The 24,944-nt window shown below is 37.1% G+C and overlaps 1 protein-coding gene across 1 annotated transcript; it reads left to right on the top strand.

The window, feature by feature from the left end:
* Positions 1-967: 967 nt before the first annotated feature.
* On the top strand, positions 968-15,150 carry LOC127970317 (rab11 family-interacting protein 2). Its single transcript, XM_052572827.1, has 6 exons — positions 968-1,250; positions 2,060-2,659; positions 6,278-6,681; positions 6,966-7,314; positions 8,600-8,696; positions 11,357-15,150. Exons 2-6 carry the CDS (start codon positions 2,307-2,309, stop codon positions 11,585-11,587), a joined length of 1,434 nt encoding a protein of 477 aa, XP_052428787.1. The 5' UTR covers positions 968-1,250; positions 2,060-2,306; the 3' UTR covers positions 11,588-15,150.
* Positions 15,151-24,944: the final 9,794 nt, after the last annotated feature.

The following is a 24,944-nucleotide window of genomic DNA, read 5'->3' as shown; positions in this document are numbered from 1 at the left end:
ATGTTTGGTTGGTTTACTTTTGTCAAGAGCCTCCAATACACATTTATTGACTTAACTGAGTGGACATTATAAGATCTACATTTTATTTGTTTCTCACAATTTATGCAGCTTTTGTTAAATTGGATTCTCTGTTTTTATTCTGAAGTAATTAACCTTCAGGTGCATTAATTAGGCCTGGACCACAAAACCAGTCATAAGGGTCAGTTTCTTGAGATTTATCATGGTTTAAAGGCTGAATAAATAAGATTTGCATTGATGTATGTAAAAAAAAAAAATATATATATATATATATATATATATATATATATTTATATATATATATATATATATATATATATATATATATATATATATATATATATATATATATATATATATATATATATAATAAATCAAAAGATTGAGAAAATCGCTTTTAAAGTTATCCAAATTAAGTTCTTAGCAATGCATAATACAAATCAAATATAATTTTTCTTATATATTTACACTATGAAGTATCTTCATGGAAAATTATCTTTACTTAATGATTTTTGGCATAAAAGAAAAATCGATAATTTTGACCCATACAATTATATTATTGGCTTTTGCTACAAATATAACTGTGCTACTTTTGACTGGTTTTTTGGTTCAGGGTCACATGGGCTATATTTAAAAGAGCTACTGTATACATTGCTATTACTGAGTGACCTGCTTATAAAAATAAAAACTAATACTACTGAATAGGTACTACATGATTTTATATATAGGTCATTTATATGAAATATTTTTCCAAGTTATCTAAAAAAATGTAGGTTACTCGTGTTTTATATTTGATTGTTATGGTTTCGTTTGACCCATTTTTTATTATTCTAAATAGCAATACATTGTTTCACAAATAGGCTGTTTTATCACTTTCCTGTTTCTTTTTCTCGACAAAACTAACAACAAAAGGGAAGCGAACAGCTCAAACTCTCATAAGCCTCGCAGTCATTCGAATCCCAGGAACAGCGCCAGGCGCGCGCCCATCAAATCCTCTGTTTCCACGGCAACAGAGGAGGAGTTTGCACTTCGACCCGTGACCACATCGGCGGAAATGAGGAACTAGGAAGTCGACTGCAGGGCTGATGTGGAAAACCACACATTTGTTTAAGATGAATTAGTATCGCGTACAGCAGCTCGTTCGTTTTCATTCACCACAGATATCGAATGGTATAAGCGGTCATCCCACATGCAGTGACAACGCTAGCTTGTTCGAGAAAGATGCTTCAGAGGTAAATATCAGAGCTTGTGCTGTATGACTGTTTGACAGCAGCAGTGACTGGGTAATGAAGCCAGCAGTGGAGCTTCTGGAATTGAATTAAATAAGGGAAGACCGCGGAGGGTTTTTTTTTTTTTTCATTAAATATACTAAATAAATGAAATGAGATAAATAACAATAATCATCATTAACAACAACAACAACAACAACAATACATAATAGCCTAGTAAAATGTTATGTCTCGATTATAAATTTTATTTTAAATGATAAAACTGCTATTTAAACCTCGCACTTTTTCATACAAAAAATAAAAATAAAATAAATAATAATAGTGCGACGATAATTTTATTTTCTTTTTTGGATGACCGTGTTTTTATATGTTCATCATTTTTACTTTAACATTTTAAAATTAAATTAGGGTTACTTGACATATTTGACAGTTTTATTGCCACAATAAATTCATGGTCATTTTTTATAGCATGTTTTCAAATTAAGTGACAGTCCATCCCAGTAGTGTAGGTTGTAACAACAGCAATATATGTACTTGACATGATACATTTAATTTATCTTCAACAAATACATATATGAATAATATATGTAAGTTTTAGATATATATAGCAAAAAAAAAAAAAGCTCCCTGGACACAATGGTAAACCTGGCCAGAAAAAAATTACTTTCCCCCCCAAAATTTTAAACAATTACACTTTTAAAATTCGTTGCATTGTTCAAGTCACACATTTTTTTAGGTTACAATTGTTATTTCTGTGTCATTTGTAATATTAATTTAAGTTTTAATATTATTTTCCTTCTTCTTTGGTTTAGGTGACCTAAATTGGAGCGGTTGAATGTGTGGGGTATTTACAGAGTGTAAAGACATCATTACCTGTTCTGTTATTCAATGCGACTTTTGTAATGACAGATATGTTTTTCCCGTGCTGTTAAACATAACCTGGTCTACTTTTGGTCACTCATTTCCTCTGATAAGAAGCTGAACAAAATGCCACAACCAAATTGAAGTAATACACTTATCTCATGCACCAAAATCCATAATTTTACACCTGAAGTCATCATGTCATTGGGCGAACAGTCACAGAAGTGGTTTCCAACTCACGTCCAAGCCACTGTTCTTCAAGCCACAGACCTGCAACCAAAGGGCAAGAATGGCACCAATGATGCCTACACCATCATCCAGCTGGGCAAAGAGAAGTACTCCACATCAGTGGCGGAGAAGACCCTCAGCGCGGTGTGGAGGGAAGAGGCTTCATTTGAACTGCCAGGGCTGCTGATGGAGAGCAACCCAGAGGTGTATGAGCTCTGCCTCACAGTCATGCACCGGTCTCTGGTTGGATTGGATAAGTTTCTGGGCCAAACAATCATCAACTTAAATGAGATATTTGACAACAAGGAACGGAGGAAAACTGAGTAAGTGAGTTAAATATTTCATTTTTTAAATATCATCATTTTTGATGCCTGATCTTTTAAAGATCTTGTAAAAATATACAAATGTTGCATTATTTCAAATAAGCAGAAGTGCAACTTAAAAGAGGAACCAAACACTAAATCGCGTCTTCTCTTTTGGTGTTACGGTTAAGAAATTAGTTTATATTGTTTATACAGTCCTCAAGATTCTTTGAAATCACAGGCCTTTCCTCTCTCTCTCTCTCTCTCTCTCTCTCTCTCTCTCTCTCTTCTTTTTAAGTAGAATTTTCTATTATTTAATAGCAGACCTTAAAGTCTCACTCTGACACATCATCCTACGTAGACCCCGTGTTTAATGCTTGTCAGCATTTTGAAGCGATGTCAGTTAATAGTACTCAGAAGTATAACAAATAACATGATAGGAGGTTTTAAACAACCTGGGCCATTTTAACTTCTGTAACTATTAGTGATGCAGTTTTATATGAATTAATCCTCTGACGTAACCCTGTCTTTGTTTTTTAAACTTGTCATCGGAGTTTTAATTGTCTATGGACATGCCATTGCTGTGCATGTCTATAGAAGGGCAGCCAGCTCTTGCAGGGAGGTTTGTTCTGGTATGAAACTCAGATGAAGGCGTTTCGACACCATGCAGTTTGAGTCACAATCCTGTGGCAGATGAACAGGTCTAGCTAGGATGATTATCATGGGTGGTATTATATTTTCCTCTCGGTTTGTCAGGCCCTGGTGACTAACAGGTGTGTTTCCTTAGAGGAAGTCTTCTTACTTCCTCTAATGTTATTGTCAGATGTGACAGAGACTACTTTCTGTAACTTAATGTCAAGACTAGTTAATAAGAGAGACAATATTTCCTGATTTTACTTTTTTTGGGCATGTACAGACTAGCACGGTTATTTGAGAATTATGAGAGAAACAGTTATGGCTAGTTGCAGTAGAAAGACTTGCGCCAATGTATTGCATACCTGGTGTTAATGAATGCGGTCAATGACAAAAATCAATTACAAAAATGAAATTTTTAAGAATACTGCAATTTGCTTTTTATTTACATGTCCAGTAAGTAAGTTTTACACTGATGATGCTCTTCTGTAATGCACAGTTGGTACAACATTAGTTATAGACTGATATTCTGATATTGGATGTATGGTCCATTTCATTGTGCATAATTATCAGCTTATTGGTATTTAGACAATTTTTTTAAAGATGTTTCTTTACTTTTCCACCAAGCTTCTAATCATTGGCAATATGTCACAATCAGTGCAAGCATTGTTTATTCAGCAAATTCCCTTGGGAGGAAGTTATGTACTGTAACTGATTGCTAACATCACTGTTGACACTCGTGACACAAATCACTCTACCGACCTCGCATCCCCTGGAAAGACTCTCAGGGTTAGTAGTCCCCACTGACTCTGTTCATGCAAGGGTTTCCTCTAACTGACGCAAGGGTACAAGAGTCCGTTTCGACATTGGAGTCGACAGGCCCTAATTATCGCACACCTGTGTTTGTTGATTGTACGATGGTTCCCAGCGGCCCTCACAGAGTGGGAGTATTGTGGTTCCAGGCAGAGGAAGATTTATCTTGGCCTTGACTCCCATGTGAAGAACAGGGGCTGGCTGGCTTTCCACATGCCCAGATCAGAGCTCCCTCACTGGGCCTGAGACCAGGTAAACCCTCTTCCCTCGGATCTACAAGCTCCCCAGTGTGTGGATGGTCTTGGAAAGAAACATAATCACCATTCACTAGCTGTGCCATGGTGGAAGAAGAGCACTCAGCAAGATGGCAGCCTGTGACGCCCCCAGAGGGAAGTGTGTTCCGATACTGAAGGAGTGTTTACTGTAGTGTTTGCATGAAGGTTGGAAGTGTTGAACTGCATTCTAGAGGGATGCTTTGTGAGTGTACAGAGTGTCTTTTTAATTAGTACTGAGGTCAAGAAAGGGAATGAGTAATGTTTTACAGAAATAATGAACCACATTCTGCAGATACAGTCTTAATAAATGGCAAATACTAAAATCAGTCAGTTTAAACAACTACAAGTACATTTTGAGATTTGCTAAATATTTAACTTTTATTATATTATCTTCTTATTATTACTATAAAAATAAAGTTTTACTATTCAAAGGGGCAGCACAAAGTACAGAATGCTTACAACTTTTTCACCTGAACATATATAATAATTTAAAAGAGTAGTAGATAGTAGTAGTAAAATAATATGTATGTAATAACAATGACATTTTAAAAAGTATGATTATAATAATAATTATAACCATAACAATACATTTACATAAGATAATTACATAAATTATACAGTTATTCAGTGCAGTAACTGTTATTGTTCATTGTAGTTTAAATTTTTCTTATTTTAAAGTTTTGAACATTTGCGATAAATATGCAATATTGGCTAATGTCAATGAAAAAATACATCTGTAATTAACAATATCTTCGCCCGCTTACTGAACACATTGGACCTGTCTTGAATAAAAGTCTGTGTCTAGTATTTTACCTATGCCTGAAGTGTTCATGACCATCGTTTCTAAAGAATGATCCTGCTCCAAGTGTCTTGAATTGTAGGAGAATCAGTATTCAGCCACTCTTGAGATTCATGTGCCTCTGCTGAAATATTGTCCATTTCATAATCTCCAAATACCGGTGTGAGCATCAATGAACAAAGGCCAGATTTGTGCAAATGCCACCTCCTTTTCACACAGTTACAGCATCAATCACATTACTTCCAGCAGAAAAAAAAGAGTGAGAGGTTAAATAAACATATGCCGGGGAATGGCCTAGATGGGGGCGTATTACTTCACATTCTTTATGTGGCCCAAACCTTTGCAGTTACCAGGGAATTATGTTTATCCCTACTATAATATGCGTTCTCAGGAAGGGGGAAGGCTTTCAAATGGACTAAATGGACTATGCTGTGGATTTGTGTGAAGTGAAATTGGGTTTCTGGCCAGACAAACACATTGCCCCCATGTCGTTTTTGTATGAATTATACATTCAGAGCAAAGCCTGAAAGAGAGTCTTCCCACCAGGGGGGTTTCACAGAAAAGGAGAAGTGAAAGAGTGTGCGGTTTTCTCCTGTTTGTTTTTATCAAGCTGTGAAAGTACACTGGAACATCTGCAAATCACTGGTGCATCTACCACCAGCCTAGCTGTTTTTAATAACACCTAAGAGCCAACCACGCTTGAGACACAACCGCAAAAGACGTGTAGCTCTGTAGCAGCTGTGTTCAGAATTTAAATATGCCTAGTTTGAATTTACAAACTTTTCAAACTTTTTTTTTTCTTTTTTACTCATTATTATAATTTTTTTACTCTATCTAAATAGATAATCTAGTGAATTTGACTTGATTATTAATTGACCTTTGTGGAGAGATTGTGTTGTTTTGGAAATTGGAAACTGGAAATTTCCAGTAAAGTTAGCATCACCCCGATAACCCCCAACAACAACAGATTTTTCCACTGACTTTTTGGATTTTTACAGAAAATAAACTCTGTGAACAACAAAAGATGTGAAGACTCAATAAATAAAGCTGATTGAAAAATAAGTTGTATCCCAGTCCATCAAAGTGACAAAGTTATACTTCCTGTCTCTCTCTTGTCAGCTGGTACACGCTAGACTCACGGCCTGGTAAGAAGAGGAAAGACCGAGGCAAGATTCAAGTTAGCATCCAGTTCATGCGGAACAACATGACCGCCAGCATGTTCGATTTGTCTATGCGAGACAAACCCAGATCACCGTTTTCCAAGCTCAAGGAAAAGATGAAGGGTCGCAAGCATGACGGCACCTTTTCAGACACGTCTTCCGCCATCCTTCCACGCTCAGGACTGAGCGAGACTGATTCTCTGCCAGACCCGCACCCTCACCCACAGGCTGCACCCTCACCCAAGCCAAAACGCTCGCTGCTCATTGGCGCGCAGAAACTTTCTACTGCTCACTCCATGTCTGATCTGATAGGAACTCACTTCAGGCCCAAACTCGACTCCATGAACTCTATTGAGGAGAAAGGTGAGGATAAACAACCACTGTAGTCCCATTTAATCACCAAGTGAGTTATAAACTTAGGGGTCATTACTGATGTATTTTATTTTGTAGAATAAAATGTGAAAATATCTTGAACTTGTGTTATCCACAGACATTATTTCAAGCAACCAAAAACCCATTGCCTTCAGGATGATGAAACGTGCTAAAATGCTAATGCATCTCTGGGTTTCTACCTACAAAAATACCTCATCCCTGCAGTGCTCTGTGGAGAAGCGCTAAAGAAAATGTTCTGTCTTTCTCATCCACAGGGGTTGCTGCATCTCACAGACACTCTCAGAGCGATGGATATGGTTGCCCAACCAGCGACGTTCCATGTGACCCCTTTTCCGACATTGGAGACAACATGCCCCAGAAATTCGCCACTCTCCCACGCAACCACAATCCCTTCGAGGAAAATCAGGGGACGCTGTTGGGGGCTGAGAAGAGAGAGAAGAAGGAGAAGGTCGGTCTTCTGGGCAGAGTGACTGGGAAAAAGGAAGGTAAGAAAACGGCTGCTGGAACGCGAACAGGAAGCTCTGGAGACCTGCGATCTCCAAACCCCTTTACCAGTGAAACCTCAAGTGAAACCAACCCTTTCCTCTCACACTACAGATCCAGGTATGACTAGTTTTTTAGCCATTTTGTTGGTATATATTTCATATATTTAATTTAATTGTATTCTTACTAGTATTATTCATTCAGCAATAATTGCTGAGGATCGTGTCTTCCATTACTTTTGCCTGTCATTTCCAACCTCTGCTCTTTTCTCAGTCGAGTTAGATGAGGACAGTCAAGCACTTAATGTTTATCAGAGAACGTCTGTCATTAGGAAGACCTTATCAATGTCATTAGGCCCAATTCAGACTACAGGGTCCTGACCAAGCCACAGTAATGAGATCTGAACGAGAGATAGACCATTCAATTAACAGTTTATCTGCCCGTAGCCTACCAGGCCGTTCATCCTCTCCAGTTACTCTCTCATCTTAGATCACAGGTCTTCCAGGGGTCATAGGTTAGCTAAATAGACATTTAACAAAGCTGCTTAATGTTTTCTAGTACATAAAGATCTGTGTGATCTTTCCACCGATATAAACATAACCAGCATCCTTGATGGATCCCATCCATTTACACCATGCATAACAGTCTGCCCATATGAGGATAAAGTCATTTTGGTTTTTTTAACAAGTTGTAGTGGTATTTAATGGCTGTGGTTTGGGTGAAAGAAATGTCAACCGGTTGAATTTCAAAATTTCCTGTTATGATAAAAAAAAAAAAAAAAGTTTTGCAGTCAAGCATCGTCTATGTAGATAACTTTTTATTATTATTATTATTATTATTAAAATGACTTTAAAATAATAATTTGATATTATATAAAAAAATGTATAATAATAATGCAGTATCTGTATCTGCAATTGGTGAACAGAATAGACTTCTTTCAAAAAAAAAAATTCCACCCTAAATTTTCTAACCGCTTAAATATATATGTATGGCGTCACTGTGGTATAAAATTGCTCATAATGTGATAAAAGCTTTCGGTCAACCCGCCCACTTACTGAGTGCCGTAACTGGCTGTAATGTCTTTGTTGTGGTCAGCGACCAATTGTTGAGAAATGAAAAGTAGGCTTGCTGTTTGCATGTTAGGGGGTGTTGAACCATTTCCTGACCCTCAGTCAGATAACTAAAAGTCAACTCAGTAGTTACACTGAACTTCTGCAGGCAAGTAGCAGTTGCATTAAAGGAAGCGGTGTGTTTCATCATAATGTTTGTTGTTGTTGTTGTTGTTGTTGTTGTCAACCAATATTTATCCAATGTTAAATTGATTTAAACGAAGGTTTCCTGTAAGATGAGCATGCATTTTATGTTTTTATTGAAGTAACAGTTTGGTCTTTTTCCTGTCTTGCAGTGACAACATGAGAAACCCCACTAGTACTGAGGACCTTACACAGAGATTCCAAACCTCTCCTGAAAAGAAGCATGGCATGAAAAGTGCAAGAGAGCATGTAAGTTCATTCTGAAGAAATAGTGTATAGTGTGTTTTTTTGGTAATATTTTACACTATTGTAATAAAGATAAATTAGGTTTGACCACAATATTATTTTCCATTACTGTACATTGCAAAAAAAAAAAAAAAAGGTGTATTTCCACATTGTCACTGTCCAGTATGTCCAAACACAGTTTGACCACATTTCTCATAAGTTTTCAAAACTTGCCCAAAGTTTTAATTGGTCATTTATTGCAGCCCTATTAAACACGGAGGCCGTCGATGCTGATCTCTGACTGAGTATCACTTGTGGCGGTCTGGTTGGAGGGCCGTTTATCTAATTAACAGCTGAAATGGGTGGTCATCGTCTTTGATCTGCATGTAATTTGAAGTAGTGTGATGTTATTAGTGCGCTTCCATTTCGTTAGCGAGTCATCTTGGACAGTATGTTCTCTCACTCAATAATTGGAAATCTAATCATTAATAATACGCAATTTATCACTGGTCTAATTTTACACTATAGGTCAAACCACGGTCAGCATTAAACATGGAAAGGGGCCCTCGCTCACTTTGTCATAATTATACTGATTCTGATCATCATCATGTCCAGCGCGGAGAGACACAACGTTTGCTTGCCTGCTGTGTGAGACTAGCCACTGAAGAGATGTTGAAACTGGAGATGCATTGCTGAAAATGGCTTTCCTCACCCATTTTTGAGGTTATGTTAACACTGCATCCGTGAAATAGTGTGTCTGGCACTCTAAGGCCTTAATTAAAGGATGGGGGGGTTGGGGGAGAGCTGGCCGAGGCGTTTCAAAGGACTTGGAGTTTTAGATTTTCAACGCAAAGGCCCTCATTAGAGCCCATAATGAGACAACTGAAGAATGCCAAGTGGAAGTCTTATCTCTCCCACACTCCTGATTGCCTAAATCTGCTCATCAGCTGCTTGCCAGTTCATGGTCATTTCCTGGGCTCTTTTCCTGCCCCTGCTAGCTTGTGCCCTGGTGGGTTTGCTACTCATGCAGCACCTCTTTCTCTAAATCTTCCTTTGATTCAGTGGTAGCTGTTCATTATTTCCAGAGAGTGTTGTTTTAACCTGTGTTGTCGGTTGACCAGCATTACCAAACGATCAACTCAGCATGCACACCTAAAAATGTTTGAATGTTTATTGCATGCAAGAGGCACCAGCAAACAAATTTGGAAGGTGTTTTGAAATTGTGTTTTTTGTGTGTGTGTATAATATGTATGAAGCTAGTTCCCTTCAGGTTCAGTGTAGGTGTAATTCATCATGTTGACTAGAAAAAAAAAACAACTACCAGAAATAATAAAGCATCCAAACATTATTTTACTTAAACTTTTAACAATAGATCATGAAATCTTGAATTCATTGAAGATTCATTCATCTTGATTTTATATTTGCAATGACATTCACATGATTTGCACGTCTAACTACTTTTTAGGGCCATTGTATTTTTGCTTTAGTTTCTAGAATGGCAGTTTTATGGAGTCAAATTTGCTCTGCTGTTTCCTCAGTTGCCATAATCTAAAAAGGATAATCATAATCAAAGTGTCACACGTGTAAACAGCTGTCTGATATGGTGGATCAAGTTCAAACCCACAAGCAGTTCAGACTCTGAAGCTTCAGGTTAAATGTGTTGAGGCTTGCTCCTTCCATGTATTATTTTCTTAAAAAGTCCAATGTATCAATGCAGATTATTATTAATCTTCTATTTAGTATTATATAAGATAATGTTTTTTTTTTTTCATATTGGTTGCCCAGACCTAATAACTATTCACAGTTGAAGTAATCATACTGACGTTGTTTAAAGGTTTTAGTCCCTGTGAAAACCTTATTTAATATATTTACTATAATAAAGTAAAATATTGAGGTCTTAAATGTAATTCTTTAAGCACAGAACATTATCAGTGTAGATTTGGTGTAAGTACTTTGTTTCTGGAGCTATTTGGATTGTTTAGTAATTAGATGAACTTCGGGTCTGTGTCTTGTTGATTTTGGGTGGCAGTTTTATTGTAATTAAAGCATCAGTAATTAGACATGACTCAGTCATCCACTCATATTTTGACAGCACTCCAAGAGATTACATCAACTGACCGCATTTAGTGCTTGTTTTCACCTTGACACCAGAAAGTGTGAATTTGTCAGACACTTGATAGCAGATGACCAAATGTTTCTAAATTGCCGTTTACTCAATATCATTGTGAAATCAGATGCAGACACTTCTCATGTCGACACATCATCTAAAACTGAGGCTTGAGCGTTTAGAGCAACACTTTTAATAAAAGCTTGTTTATCAAGTAAGCTCTAAAGGCAGCATTAAATAACATGTTTATTTCGATCTTGTTTCCTTAATTATTTTGCCCCAAGAAAAATAGAATGTTTTTTTCTTTAGTTTACTTGGGAGTCCCAGAATTATTAGTCTGCCTCCTACTGTATGTAGCATTACTTCTTATCCATGTATACATTGTGCAATGTTTAAATTGAAATATTAGCATTTTTCACAGTGGAAATTTTACTGTATCAAATTATAGGTCAAAAGAAGTACACATTTGATTTACTTCAGAGAACCATTTGAATTCCCAGCATGGTATGAGCAACACAAAAGTATAGATTTGACAACATTTAAGAATCATATGTCATGTATTATTCCTCACATCTAGGAGCCTGAACATCTGCAGGTGAATATGGCGGCCTACAGCAATCTCTCCTTTGAAGAAGTTGTGCAAGAGCTCATCAAGCAGAAAGAGGTGGTGAGAAAGAAAGATGCTCATATTCGGGAGCTGGAGGACTACATTGATAACCTGCTGGTCAGGGTAATGGAAGAGACACCCAGCATCCTGAGAACACCCTATGAGGCCAAGAGAAAAGCTGGGAAGATCTCGAAAAAGTAAAGGATCTCCAAAGCGTATTATAACAGTTTTCTGGCTAAATATGAATTGCTTGTAAAATGACACTGGAATGTTAATACACTGACAGGCCGAGTGTATTTGTTCACACACGGACCGTTTTCTTGCCATGAAGTTACTCTAGGTTTGCAAAAACAACCGGAAATATTGTGAAGAAATATGGGCACTAAATGTGGCGATGCCAAACCCCCTTTTAGATTTTTCATTACTTTTGTTTCGATTTTATTTTTTTTAAGAATCTTTTGAGCTGTTGAATTATACTTTGAGTAAAACGTTTTTGAAAATCTTCACAAGCAGCCATTCATAGTTTAGAGCATTGTTCGTGCGCGAGGAGACCAATGTTTTGTTAATACCGACAATAACTGTGTTTGAGTTTACTTCTATTTTGGATTCAGTCAGTATAACAGAATTGAGCACGTAATACTCTCACTGTGTTTTGCGATGATCTCTAAGGTGGACTGTGCATATGAGGCCTTTAATTTGCTGTGACTGAATTCACACTTCAAAAACTGTACCAGATCAATTGACATACGTTTGTCCACAAATATGTGCTGAAGCGAGGAAACACTTGGATGCACCATGGGACAAAGAGGTGGTTGTTTACTGCATGTGTAGTGTTTGACAGGGTAACTCTCCTATCACTTTTGAGTGATCAGACTGGCATGTGTTTGGTGCCATATTGATACTTTACAAGACATTGGTACCAAAACTTTTTCAAAAGCATACGTCTATAAAATAATACACTCAGAATTACACTACTGATATTTATTTTGAGCTTGATTGCAATGGGCAAATGTGTATGTGAATAACACTGTTCACTTTTTAAGTCTAAAAAACAAACAGAAGTGTAGAAATGAGCATCCGGACTCCGAAGACTTCATTCTGAATGTCTCAGTTGAACTGGACTGTACTGATGCTGAATATCTTTAGTGAACCGCAGGACTGTCAAAATGTGTGGGCTGCCTACAGTTGACTACACCAAAGTGTTGATTAGACATAAGCCAGCACATAAGTATTATATTGCCCCTTTTTAATTTCTAGTTTTACCAGAGCGAGTCTAGCCCATGCGTTTTTAAAATCACAGCAAATAACTGATTCATTTGGCACATCTGGATGCCTCATTATGGAAACATTTCAGTCGGTTTGATTCATTACAATGTATAGCGTGATTCGTAATGAGCGATGTAGACAAAAACTAGCTGAAGAACAATTGTTTACAGATTGCTTTATAGATTCACGGCAGTACTCTTTGACATTGTACTGCTTTCCCGATACCTTTCTTGTAGGCCAATTCTTATAGTGTTCACTGTGATTTTTTTTCTAATCTTGTGTCATATCTAGTACATATCTGGTGAAAAAATGATATTGGCTATCATCCTTGGTCACTCGGCATATATTTTGCACCTTGGGCTGTTACACTGGAGCATCTGTGTAGTGAAATCCTGTGCGGCAGTGGTACATGTGTGCCCCGCATACTTAAAAATTTACATTTAAGACAACTAGAATGACTGTAGTGTTTAAAATAACACTTTTTAACATGTTAGCCCTTTATGTGAAGAACAAAACAATTCTTTAGGCCATAAAACCCCTTTGTGATATTTTTGTCACAACAGTATATATGTTCTCTGTGTATATAGCTCTGCGGCAAGCTTCCCAGATGAAGTTGTTCTAAACAACATAGTAAAACACTGTGCTGGAAGGGAAGTCTCGTCTATTATAATATTCAGTCACGATGAGGAAGTGATGTATTCTAGCAGTCAATTATTATTGTTTTGCTCATTTAAATTTGTATTTACTTGCATTGTATGTATTTGGAGAGGTTTACATAATGTGTAATTGGCTATTCACTTTAAAATCATTCAGTGCCACATGCAGTGTTACGCAGTGCTGACATTAGATAAACGTTCTAGTTTAATGTCAGTTTTCTAAAAATGAGACCATTACATTTTGTGTTTGAAGACAGAAGCTAGTTTTTCCAGATAGTTCTGTTTACGTGCAAAATTGTTTATCCTTTGTAATATGGATAAACATGTTAACGCTTATATTTACAAATCATTTACAAATGTTGTATGCCAAGCTCATATTATTTAAACCAGGAGCATGTTATTTATTTGATTAAAAACTCTTTTTTTTCTGCATTATATTTGTCACTGGCCAAAAATATTTCATTGAATGAATTCATCTGAGAAAAATTATACAATGAAGAGTAAAGTTAGCTATAGTCCCTGTTTTTCATATCAGGACTTTGTGTCTTTTTTTTTTTTTTTCAAGAGCTTTCGATCAAATAAGGTTCAGAATTGCTTAAGATTTGCTGTCGATCTTATTGTGGGATGGATAAGAAGTGTTGACTTGCATTGATCAGATTCAGCTGAGCACTTTGCTTCTCCTCTCTGTTTTGTCTTATTAAACTATGCATCTCTCTCAAGAGCAATTCTGTGTGGCACGCTGAATGTATTTTGTAATCACAAACACAGTGTTGATTATCCTGTGTACATATTACCTAGCACTTCTTTTATCACTTTTTACAGCTAAAATGATGCTGATACATTGTTTGCTTTCACTAATATTAACAGTATAATGATTGTCATGGTTTTAAGTTGATTATTAAGAAGACATATCACCATTTTGAATGTGATGGTTTTTTATATCCATTGGTTTATTAATGGTCCCAGTGTTTAGACTACCTATTGTGGTTGCATTTTCTTTCCTTTTGCTACTTGCTTGGCTGTTGCAAGTAACAGCTTGTTTTTTTTTTGTTTTACAATTTATTGTTGTTTATAGAGATTTTTATCGCTATTTAATTCTAAATATGTTACAGTGATCATATTTGTTTGTATGCTGCTATTTTCCTGCTGTTTCACCAGCAGATGGTTTAGATTAATTCACATAGCTTCATTATGACTTGGAAAAATCAGAATTATAAAAATAAGTGTTTTTCCTCCAATAGTAGCAGGGCAAAGTAAAAGAAAACATATGGAAGCCACAGGATCAACACCATGTTAAATTTGAAAATAATAATTATATATATATATATATATATATATATATATCTTTTTTTTTTTTTCATTTGGTGTCTTCTATACATTAATCTCTGGTGCTGCAAAATCATGTCATGAATACGTTTGTAAGTTTTTTCAGTATTCTGTATCATATGGGTTTCCTTTTATGTAAACAGTTTTATACTCAGACACTCCTTCCATTAAAATACTCCCCTATTTCCTCCAAAAACTTGAATTTCCAATAGTGTATAAATAACACTACTTAGAATGTAGAATTTTACCCTAAGAATTCAATCACGGTATTAAAAAAAAAAAAAACATGATGAGGACTTTTCCCAACGTGACACTTTCCCATAGGGTGGTTAAATATTTTGTGTAGATGGAATTATCGATGATTCATCCTTGAGTAATACGTTTGTCTTTGCATTCTTGGCATGCGGCATGAATGAGTGTAGAAGAGAGATCTGAGTGTATTAGTCTATGTGCTACCATATAAAAGGGTGAGAATGACGGTACAGCCCATTTCAATAAATCTCCTGTTCTTCATTACTTGTGTCTTGTATTGCTTTCATTTACTGTACATGTAAAAGCAAGACAAAGGGCTTTTAGAGCAAATGCATATTTTCGTGTTCCAAGCTGGGAGAACTCGAATGTTATTTGACAAGTGCTCTTCATCTGAAAAGCATCAACATCAGTTTGCTCTTTGTTTTTTTTCAATTGCGACTTGCTAATGCCCACATCAATACGTTCATTAAATCAAAATTCATTAGACCCAGCAACTATCTCCCCAAGCTTTGGGATTTTAGCTTTGTATTTGCATTACACTACACACGGATGTTGTTTCTTTCAGGGAAATTAATGGGAAAGAAATTCTCACGCCCACCCAAACAAATAAAATGACAAGGTAGCTTGTTAAACTTCTCACCTTATTTGTTTATGAGTACCAGGAGTGTGTGTGTGTGTGCAAACCGCTGCATGTACAAGTGCCACTCAAGCTGTTTACCATCTCCTCCTTCTGAGGAGCAGAATCATTGCTCTTCATTCAAGACCGGCCCCTTCACAATCCACACAGATACTTTCTCACTGCAACATTTGGATGAAAATGGAGCTTATCAGACGCAATGATATGTAGATGAACAGAATTCCCTATTGAAACAGGACTCTTCTCAAAGCAAGGATTTCCAGTAGTTCCTTCAATAAGACACAGTCTGTCTAAGGAAGCTTGAGACAATGTGCCGTGCAAGACGAGTGCTGTCTTTATACTAGAGGGTGCTTAAAGGTATTCAGAGGTTTTTGGTTTAGTAGCTGCGTTTTATTATTAAAGGTGTATGGGAAACCATTATAGTTCAGTAAGTATAGTTCATAAGGCTAAAATAAAATACAAGTCATTACAAATACATTTATTCTTTCATTTAAGTTGATTTTCTTTCTTTAAATGTGATGATCTTTGCAGACTGTTTAAACAGGTTAAAAAGTCTTGTACAGCTAAAATATAATATATGCCATCTTTAAATGTGTGAAATTTTCCATTACTGTAGTAATGGATAGTCAGTCATTTGTGGGGTTTTGCTTTATGAGTGAAATATAAAGCAAGGTATGGAAGAATCTCCATTCTGTATTTCCATTATTGCTTAATGATTTCCTCATTTTGTCCTTTCCTTTGGGCAAACTTGGTTTCATTTCAGTTTAGTGTTTTAAAGCAGAGCCTGAATGTCAATAAATACTCACTGACAGATATTAATACGGTTTATAAATTTTTAATTTTATTATGAAACAAGTGATGCTAGACAAATTTTGTTATGCCTTTTGCATTTAGCATATTAACATAGTAAATAAAAATATTCACATTTTCTTTGCAACTAAAAAATATATTTTTATCTTAATAATAAATAGACATATATATATATATATATTTATATTGTTTAATATTATTTATTTGTATATTATACTGTATTGTATCCATACATCCATACAATTTTTATTATATCTAAATATTTTTAATTGTAAATTAAGTGTCCAAATACTTTCTAGGGTCTCTGTTAATATTCCACCATGTTCCACTGCTGTTAATAATTATGCAGCATTAGACAGAGAGGATGGGAGGTGTAATGTTTACTAAGGTGCACTGTGGATCATTTTAGACTGGTAATACATGAATTACCCTTTTTGAAGGACATCTAAAAGCCAGTAGTTACATTCATTACGGCATAATGTTTTCCCTTTGGGTCAGAAATGTGATCTTTGGGTCAAGTCAAGTGCATATTGTATTTTGATATTGGGCCACAATATGCGACAGAATCCTAAAAAATAAATGAGGGGCACATTTTATGCTCTCTTTTCATGAATTAGAAATGACTGACGCTGTAAATGTTCTGGCGTAGGTTTACATCTCATTTTCATCTGCTCTAATTGGAACAATAACTTTAACACATTCATTACGAGATTCTGTTTCGTTTTGTCTAGTGTCCAGTGGATGTGGCACGCATCACGTCCCTTCTGCTGGACTTTATACGATACATGATAGTGCCTGTGTTTGATCGTAAATTACAGTATGGGCAGCCGTGGTTCGAGCCCACCGGTGGGTGCGTGTGTTTACAGGGACACACGTGCAGGTCGAGGCCACCCACAGTTTGTCTGTGCTCCTGTTAAAAATGGATGGGCGTCATGGCGCAGAGATCAGTGACACCTGGCACGCGTCCATTCAGAGAAAAACACCCCAAGCAATTTCTGTAACAAGATGTTCGACAAGTGAAATTCAATGGATGAGCTATTTTGGGTATGACAGTCATTGGTGGCTGTCGGCCCCTCCTTACTGTCCCAGCTCTGGCTGAACCTGACCTAACATAAGCCAGATGTCAAGGTTAACTTCCACTGGGTCTTTCACTCTGCTCTATAGCTTTAGCAGAGAACAGAAAGTTAATCTGGAAAAGCACTTGGTTTGTAGGGGAAACCTGCACACAGCTAGGTGTCAAATGAGCCTCTCAGCGCGAGGATGGGCCCCCATCAGTCCCTATTGTGTGCACCATTGTGTGCTTGATTGGTGCCACGCGTCCTGGATCAGGTGAACAGAGGCCAGATGACACCCTGAGATGCAAGACGAGAGGAAATCAGACACATGAACAGGGCAATTAAAAGAAAAGGATGTGAAAGGAGCTGAGCCCAAGCTTAGAGAAAGCCAAGAGAAATTCAAAGCTAAATGATAATGTTTACAAACTAGAAAGAGACAAGATAGAAAGATAGGAACATTTTTACAAGTTGGATGCATAGAAGTGCATAGAACGTTCATTTTAAAGAGCACATTTTTATATGCTGCAAAAAAGGCTAAAATATAATGTATGCTGCTTTGCGTATAGGCTTATGTGCATCTCTATGGCTTTAGTACTGCCATATTGCTTTACCCTTGAAATATATTAAAAGAACAAACAAATATTAAAACTATATTTTACAATTATTATCTATAATAATAGAAAAATCATTGCGCAATAAGAATTCCAAGCAAAAAGTTGTCACAAGTTAAGTCTCTTTGCAAAGATTTGACAAAGACCTTTTGATTTTACACACCCCTGGTGGTTCTTGAGGGAATTGCAGGTTGTTTGTGAGTTGATGAAAAACGAATAACTAAATATAAAAGTGTAAAATAAAAATAAATATTTTCTATAAATGTAAATATATATATATCTGTATGTTGATCATTTACCATCTTTAGAGGACCGTGAAAATGTGTAAGTATTGTTTAAATAATAACTTTAAAATCTCAGGGGCTACATCAAGTAAATATCAAACCAAATAGGTTTAGCTGACAAAAACATTTAGGAACACCTGCTTTAAACCATATAAACAACAATATGTGGCACCATACTAACTATGGGATTTTTTTTTTTTGGGATTGTTTGCTTGTACCCTGTTAAAATGTAGTATTCTTGCAAGGCTGCATTACTCATAGTGTTTTATCAGAACTTTTTCCAACCTTTAAAAAATCTCTGTTTTCATGAGAATTGACTGGTTCATAGCTCTTGTTATATAATAACCAACAAATGCACTTGTTCAGATCTGTTGAAATGCTGGACAAATTGAACTTTCGAATGTTTGGTAAAGACGACTTGCATGAGTCAGTGTGTATATGTTGATCTGTAAATGCCTCATTAGTCAGTCTTTACATTCTTCATAGTCTACCCATCTGGCGGTTCCAGATTTTCTGGTTTAAGCTGATACGACTCTCCCTCAGGCCCGCAGGGGAGCAGGTTTCTCTCTTGATCTCCTGAGCACTTTTACTCTCAAATATGCTGCTAAACATGGAGTAATACAGTCAATCAGTCAGTTGTCTGCCTGCCTTTCCTCTAACATAAAAGCCCAGTCGGAGCACCGCTGGACCCTGTACCAGCCAAATTACTCTGGCGGGAATTACCAGCTCATAAATTCTAATGTGTCAGAGGGGTGGCCGGATTTCAGAGGCTGAATGTTTTCACCATTTTTTACTGGTTCCTGTTTAAGAGCTTGTCATTTTGCAGGCCAGACAAACAGTATCACAAACTGACAAAATGTAATGGTGTTTACACCTAAACACGGCCCAAAATCACAGCAATCTGGGCGGAGGGAGGCGATGGAAGCTGGGAGGCTGAGTGGCTCCCCACCATGCCTTTACAGGTCTCTTCAAAAGCAACATCTGTGATGTGTCAACTCTCAGAGACTCGAATCACCATCCTAAACCATGATAATCCACTTTGTAAATGTGGGGCAAGTTGCAGCATGCCTTTTTCTGTTTCTCTCTCTGTCACTTTCTCTCTGTTTTCTTCACCGTCATAAATGTTTATTCTTCCGGCACCTTGCTGACTCTTTAGTGTGGGAATGTGGTATTTAAATCGCATCTTCCTCTGTGCGGTTTCTGATTATTGAACATACGGTGAAGAATTGTAGTGGATGGATTTAGATGCACATTAGGAAAAGCTCTTCTGTGCTTAATGTGGTTAATGAAATTTCGACAGAAAGATGTTCAGTGAAGAGAATATTAACATCATTTTCCTTGTGTGAGATTACATTTACAGCCCTCTCTAATACATTTCAGGCTTTCCTGTAAGGTTTTGCAAAATTACTCCAAACACAATGTGTTGTGAAATATAAATGCATTGCCGTTTAAAAGTTTGGGGTTGGTAAGATTTTTAATGTTTTTGAAAGAGGTCTCTTATGCTCACCGAGGCTAGAAGGAGAAATGGTAAGATTGTGAAATATTATTACAATTTAAAATAGCTGATTTCTATATTTGAATATGTTTGAAAATGTCGTTTAGCCTATTCCTGTGATTGCAGAGCTGAATTTTCAGCAGTCAGGATTCAAGTCTTCAGTGTCACATGATCCTTCTGAAATCAATTTGACGATTTTTTTGCATGAGAAACATTTCTTCTTGATTATACTGAAAATTGTTAACTACGCCAAATAGGTAATTGTTTTGCGATTAATAAAAGTTTTTCGTAAAGGTGCCACAGAATGCATTGATACAATATTTTAAATTGTTCTCTAATTTCTACATAGAAGGTATGTGGCTTAGGTAAGGGCAAAAAAATTTCCATGTGTCCCTAGAATTAAATAAACTCATTTTACCATATTTGGAAGGGTCACGAATAATAATGTTGAGCTCTGCTCTGATTGGCTGTTTCACAGTGCGGTTCATTTCAGTAGAGCCCCTTTCACACTGCACGTTGGACCTGACAAATTGCCGGGACATTGCCGGGTCGCCTTCTGTGTGAAAGCAAACACGTCCCGGTATTGATTCTGGGACTGATCCCGGGTCAGGTGCCTAGTAACATTGCCGGGTTAAGTCCCGGAACGAGCGCTGTGTGAACAAAATCCAGATCTAATGCCATGTCGTAGTGATGACGCATGTCAGTGTGTTACTCTTTTACCGGCTGTTTTGAAGGAAGATCAACGTTCGCAATGAAAAAATATGTGCAAACTGTAATGAAGCAGAGATAAGTTAATTCCTCACTCTCTGTGCTGACATTGAGATTGTTCGCTAGCTTCAGTGAAAGTATAACGTGCCTAGCGTTTTCGACTCGTACATTACACATCACGCCCTGAATACAGTGTGTTCACAGTAATAATTGATATTCATTATTTTTATAAAATATAATACTACTACTAATTCTAGTAACATACTAATAATATACAATGCACTATGGACTGATGAGCTGCTGGGTTTATTAATATTAATCACGTTGCATTCAGTCGAACTGATTTGCTGAAATCAAAACAGGGACAGTAATAGATGAGCGACAGCCAATGAGATTGCCATTTGTGCATTAGCTCCGCCCACTACAGGAGAAACCGGCATTTCTTCTGCTTGTTCTAAAAAGTTAGTTAGAATAATTATAAATGAACTCCATTATTTTGAAAGGAAAATACAACAAAGAATATAGTTTACATATAGACTCTCGATCTCTCTCTTTGCATGTGTTTGAAACAGAGCTATCAGCAAAGCGACGGCGAGTAGTGCACCTTCACACAGTTTATAGTGTGTCAAATACAGGTGGCTGTGCGTCCATTGAGATTAAAGGGTTAGTTCACTCAATAATCAAAATGTAATTTATTTATGTAATTAATAACTCACCTTCGTTCCAAACCAGTGAGACCTCCATTTATCTTCAGAACACAGTTTAAGATATTTTAGATTTAGTCAGAGAGCTCTCAGTCCCTCCATTGAAGCTGTGTGTACGGTATACTGTCCATGTCCAGAAAGGTAAGAAAAACATCATCAAAGTAGTCCATGTGACATCAGAGGGTCAGTTAGAATTTTTTTGAAGCATCGAAAATACATTTTGGTCCAAAAATATCAAAAACTTTGACTTTATTCAGCATTTTCTTCTCTTCCGTGTCTGTTGTGAGAGAGTTCAAAACAAAGCAGTCTGTCATATCCAGTTCACGAACGAATCATTCGATGTAACCGGATCTTTTTTAACCAGTTCAATCCAACTGAATCGTTTTAAACGGTTTGCGTCTCCAATACGCATTAATCCACAAATGACTTAAGCTGTTAACTTTTTTAATGTGGCTGACACTCTCTCTGAGTTCAAACAAACCAATATCCCGGAGTAATTCATTTACTCAAACAGTACACTGACTGAACTGCTGTGAAGAGAGAACTGAAGATGAACACTGAGCCGAGCCAGATAACGAACGAAAGATTGACTCTTTCACGAGTCAAGAACCGTTTCTGTCAGAACGTGTCCGATTCGAGAATCGATGAGCTGATGATAGTGCGCATGTGTGATTCAGCGTGACGCAGACTGACACACAGAGCGTCTGAACCGAACGGATTGATTCTGAACTGATTCTGTGCTAATGTTATGAGCGCAGGTAAACCGAAGGCTTGAATCAAGGGCAATCATCACCAATGACGCCATTAAGTCGAGCGCAAAAGAACCGGTGAACCGTTTTCTTCGACCGGTTTATTGAATCGAACTGTCCGAAAGAACTACTGGTGATCCGAACACCGATGCAACCGGTTCTTGACTCGTGAACAAGTCAATGTTTTGTTCGTTATCTGGCTCGGCTCGGTGTTCATCTTCAATTGTGAAGGGTTGGATGTATTGTCATTGCAAGGTCTTTTTACTTCACCCATCTTTATTTATTGTGTGTGTGTGTGTGTGTGTGTGTGTGTCCAAGTCCTCTAAAATATTTACTACAGTTAAGCTCTAGGCTTTGGTTCTGAAGTTTTGAATTTTATTTATTTATTTATTTTAAACATTTATATATCCTACCTCTCTCATCAGCTAGATTAAGTCACCTGATCAACACCCTGTTTCATTTCCTTTTTACAACTGCGCATTTGTATATTCTATATTTGTCTCTGCTATTTTCTTAATTAATAACCTGTTAAGCACAGAGAGCATGGAGACCAAATGGACGGACATAAAAAACATGGAAGGTGCTGGATTCTTTCCCATACTTCGAAACACAAGCATGTGTCAAGTTATCCCATGAGGAAGACTGAGGTGACATTACATCACCTGGCACCAGTCACATGTTTCAATCTGAGACTGCATTTGGAAAAATACTATGATGCTTGGTGAATATTGAAGGAGTGCTGATGAATTGTATGTGTGGTGTTTATGAATAGCAGATGTCTATCGTTAATGCTGATGGTTCCATGCACTTCATCACAAAGTAGGGCAGTATGATCTTTCTCAATGGGATGGAACAAAGTGCTTTGGAAAGCTGCAGGCGTAATGATGTAAGGTTGGTTCTGATAGATCATGATGGCGGCACCCAATCCCTCTAACACCTGCCACCTCAGTTTTACAGGTGCCTAAAATCAAACCGGCTTCCTCTAGTGTGAATGTCACTTCACTTTTATTGCATCTCACTACGTCTGAAATCTTCATAAAGCTTTAACAGTCAGTCTCATGTGAATACTCTAATTTCTCTGCCTGCATTAGAGGTGTCAAGGTACTTAGTGTAATTTCACTCTAATCCTCTCTGCTAGCCGTTAACAACAGGTGATATGATTTCCCAGTCGTATTTTTTCCCATTCTTCCCATTTTTCGAACCTCAATAGAATCATTCTTTGGGACGTTTAATGTTTGGATATTCTTTTCGGCTATAGCTGAGCGTGGACCGAATATACTGGCGGAATAAAACTGTCAGTGTCTCCAGCATGAAAAAGGTCACTGTGCGAGAGGAGACATCCGTCTCTCAGTGGTCCCTTATTAAGAAACAGGACAATTAGCCAATTGCCCAATTAATTACAATCCTCTAATCTACAGAAAATGACTTGCTGCAAAGATGCACTGCTGCTTTCCACCCCTTACAAAGAAAAGCTCCATGGGCGCTCCACAGAAGAGACTTAAAAGCTCTTTAATCAAATTAATCTGAGATAAACAATCATTTACCCCACTATAAAACTGCTACCAGTGAGGATTACAGTGATGTTTAAGAAATGAATTAGCTTGAGTCATTCACGTCTGCCTCTTTCTCTGCTATCGAGAGACTTTCTCATTTTCTCTCTCGCTCTCTCTTCCCTCTGTATGCTAGTGCGTTTATATTACAGTCAAATACTCTGCTGATTTGACACCATTTCAACAAACCGTAGACTGAAAACCCATCTCCTAGTAATCCCAGAGGTCACGAGGTCACTCCGGTTGTAATGATAAACAGCGATGCCAAATCATGCCGAGTGAATTTTTGGTGCCGAATATGAGTCAGCACAGATGTTTTACTTTCTTCCTTTGACGCTGTAATTATCCTGGAGAGCCAGCACGGCCTCACAATGTTTCATTTATTTTTCGGCCTTTGTGGCAAACTTTCTAAATGATTGTGGTGTTGACATGAAGAATGATCGTTCAGTTCCCAGTCACGGCCAACAACCCCAGGCTCTCACAATCCCCTCTTAGCGGCGTGCTTGCAAACATGCCAAGGTTTATTTTATAAACACGAGAACATGGCAGATAATCGCGCAGTACTTCTCAAAACAGGCCCACAGCGTCATTCCGGCCGCTTTTCACCCATATGTCCTCATTAGGGTCTCTCGCACTCCGTTTCCATAGTGCAAACAGGGTGGAAATTCTCCAATGTTTTGCAAGTGTCACATAGCTGGGTGATGAGCCATCAAGCACTGGCTGGCTGGAATATCACTGACCCTCAGTCACCCCTCTTTTTTTCCCATCCGTGTTTTTCTCTGAAACGTTCTGGATTTGCAAGTAAAATGAGCACAAGAGTCGGCTTCGCAAACTACTCGCAGGTGGTTCGATTTGAAGGGCTGTTTTGATACAATTAGGCAACAGATACAGGGAGGGGGGTTCAAAGGGGTCTCTGACTGTGAGAGTTGGGAAAATATTAGTAATTAATTGTGAGGCTTCAGTTTTGACGGGCCAAGAATTAAGCTGTCAGACTATAAGAATGGAGATTCTTATCCTCATCCAAATGGAGAAATTGCTTGCTGTCACATGATGAATTGAAAGAGCTAAAGGATACACCTGTATCGTAGAAGGAAAAGAAACATGCCAAAGAAACATGCATCATGTTTCTAGAACTTAATAGATTTTTACATTAATTTTATTTTTTATTTATTTTATTTTGATTCTGCATTTTGAGCACAGGCTTGACTTGTTTATGATACAAGTTTATGTTTTTCTCTTTTTTGTCCCAAAAATTGTTACTCTTTTTTTTTCATCATTACTTTTGAAATTACTTTTATCAATAGATTTTTTTATCTTTGTGTCAGAGGTTGGATCTTAAATGAAAAATTATTTAAAAATATATATATAAAAGTATAACAAAATATATTTTTTGTGCCCCAATAACATTTTTCAAAATGTTATTAGCAAAAAAGTAAATAAATATTATAATTTTAT

Source organism: Carassius gibelio, chromosome B13 (assembly GCF_023724105.1).
Source record: "Carassius gibelio isolate Cgi1373 ecotype wild population from Czech Republic chromosome B13, carGib1.2-hapl.c, whole genome shotgun sequence".
NCBI lineage: Eukaryota > Metazoa > Chordata > Actinopteri > Cypriniformes > Cyprinidae > Carassius > Carassius gibelio.
This window is presented reverse-complemented; position numbering and strand designations above follow the sequence as displayed.

What these genes read in the sequence shown, in the direction of transcription:
- LOC127970317 (XM_052572827.1), top strand. Translation starts at nt 2,307, where the DNA reads ATGTCATTGGGCGAACAGTCACAGAAGTGGTTTCCAACTCACGTCCAA. An exon ending in AAGGAACGGAGGAAAACTGA is followed by an intron (nt 2,660 to 6,277) that starts GTAAGTGAGTTA and finishes CTCTCTTGTCAG; the next exon opens with CTGGTACACGCTAGACTCAC. An exon ending in TGAAAAGTGCAAGAGAGCAT is followed by an intron (nt 8,697 to 11,356) that starts GTAAGTTCATTC and finishes CCTCACATCTAG; the next exon opens with GAGCCTGAACATCTGCAGGT.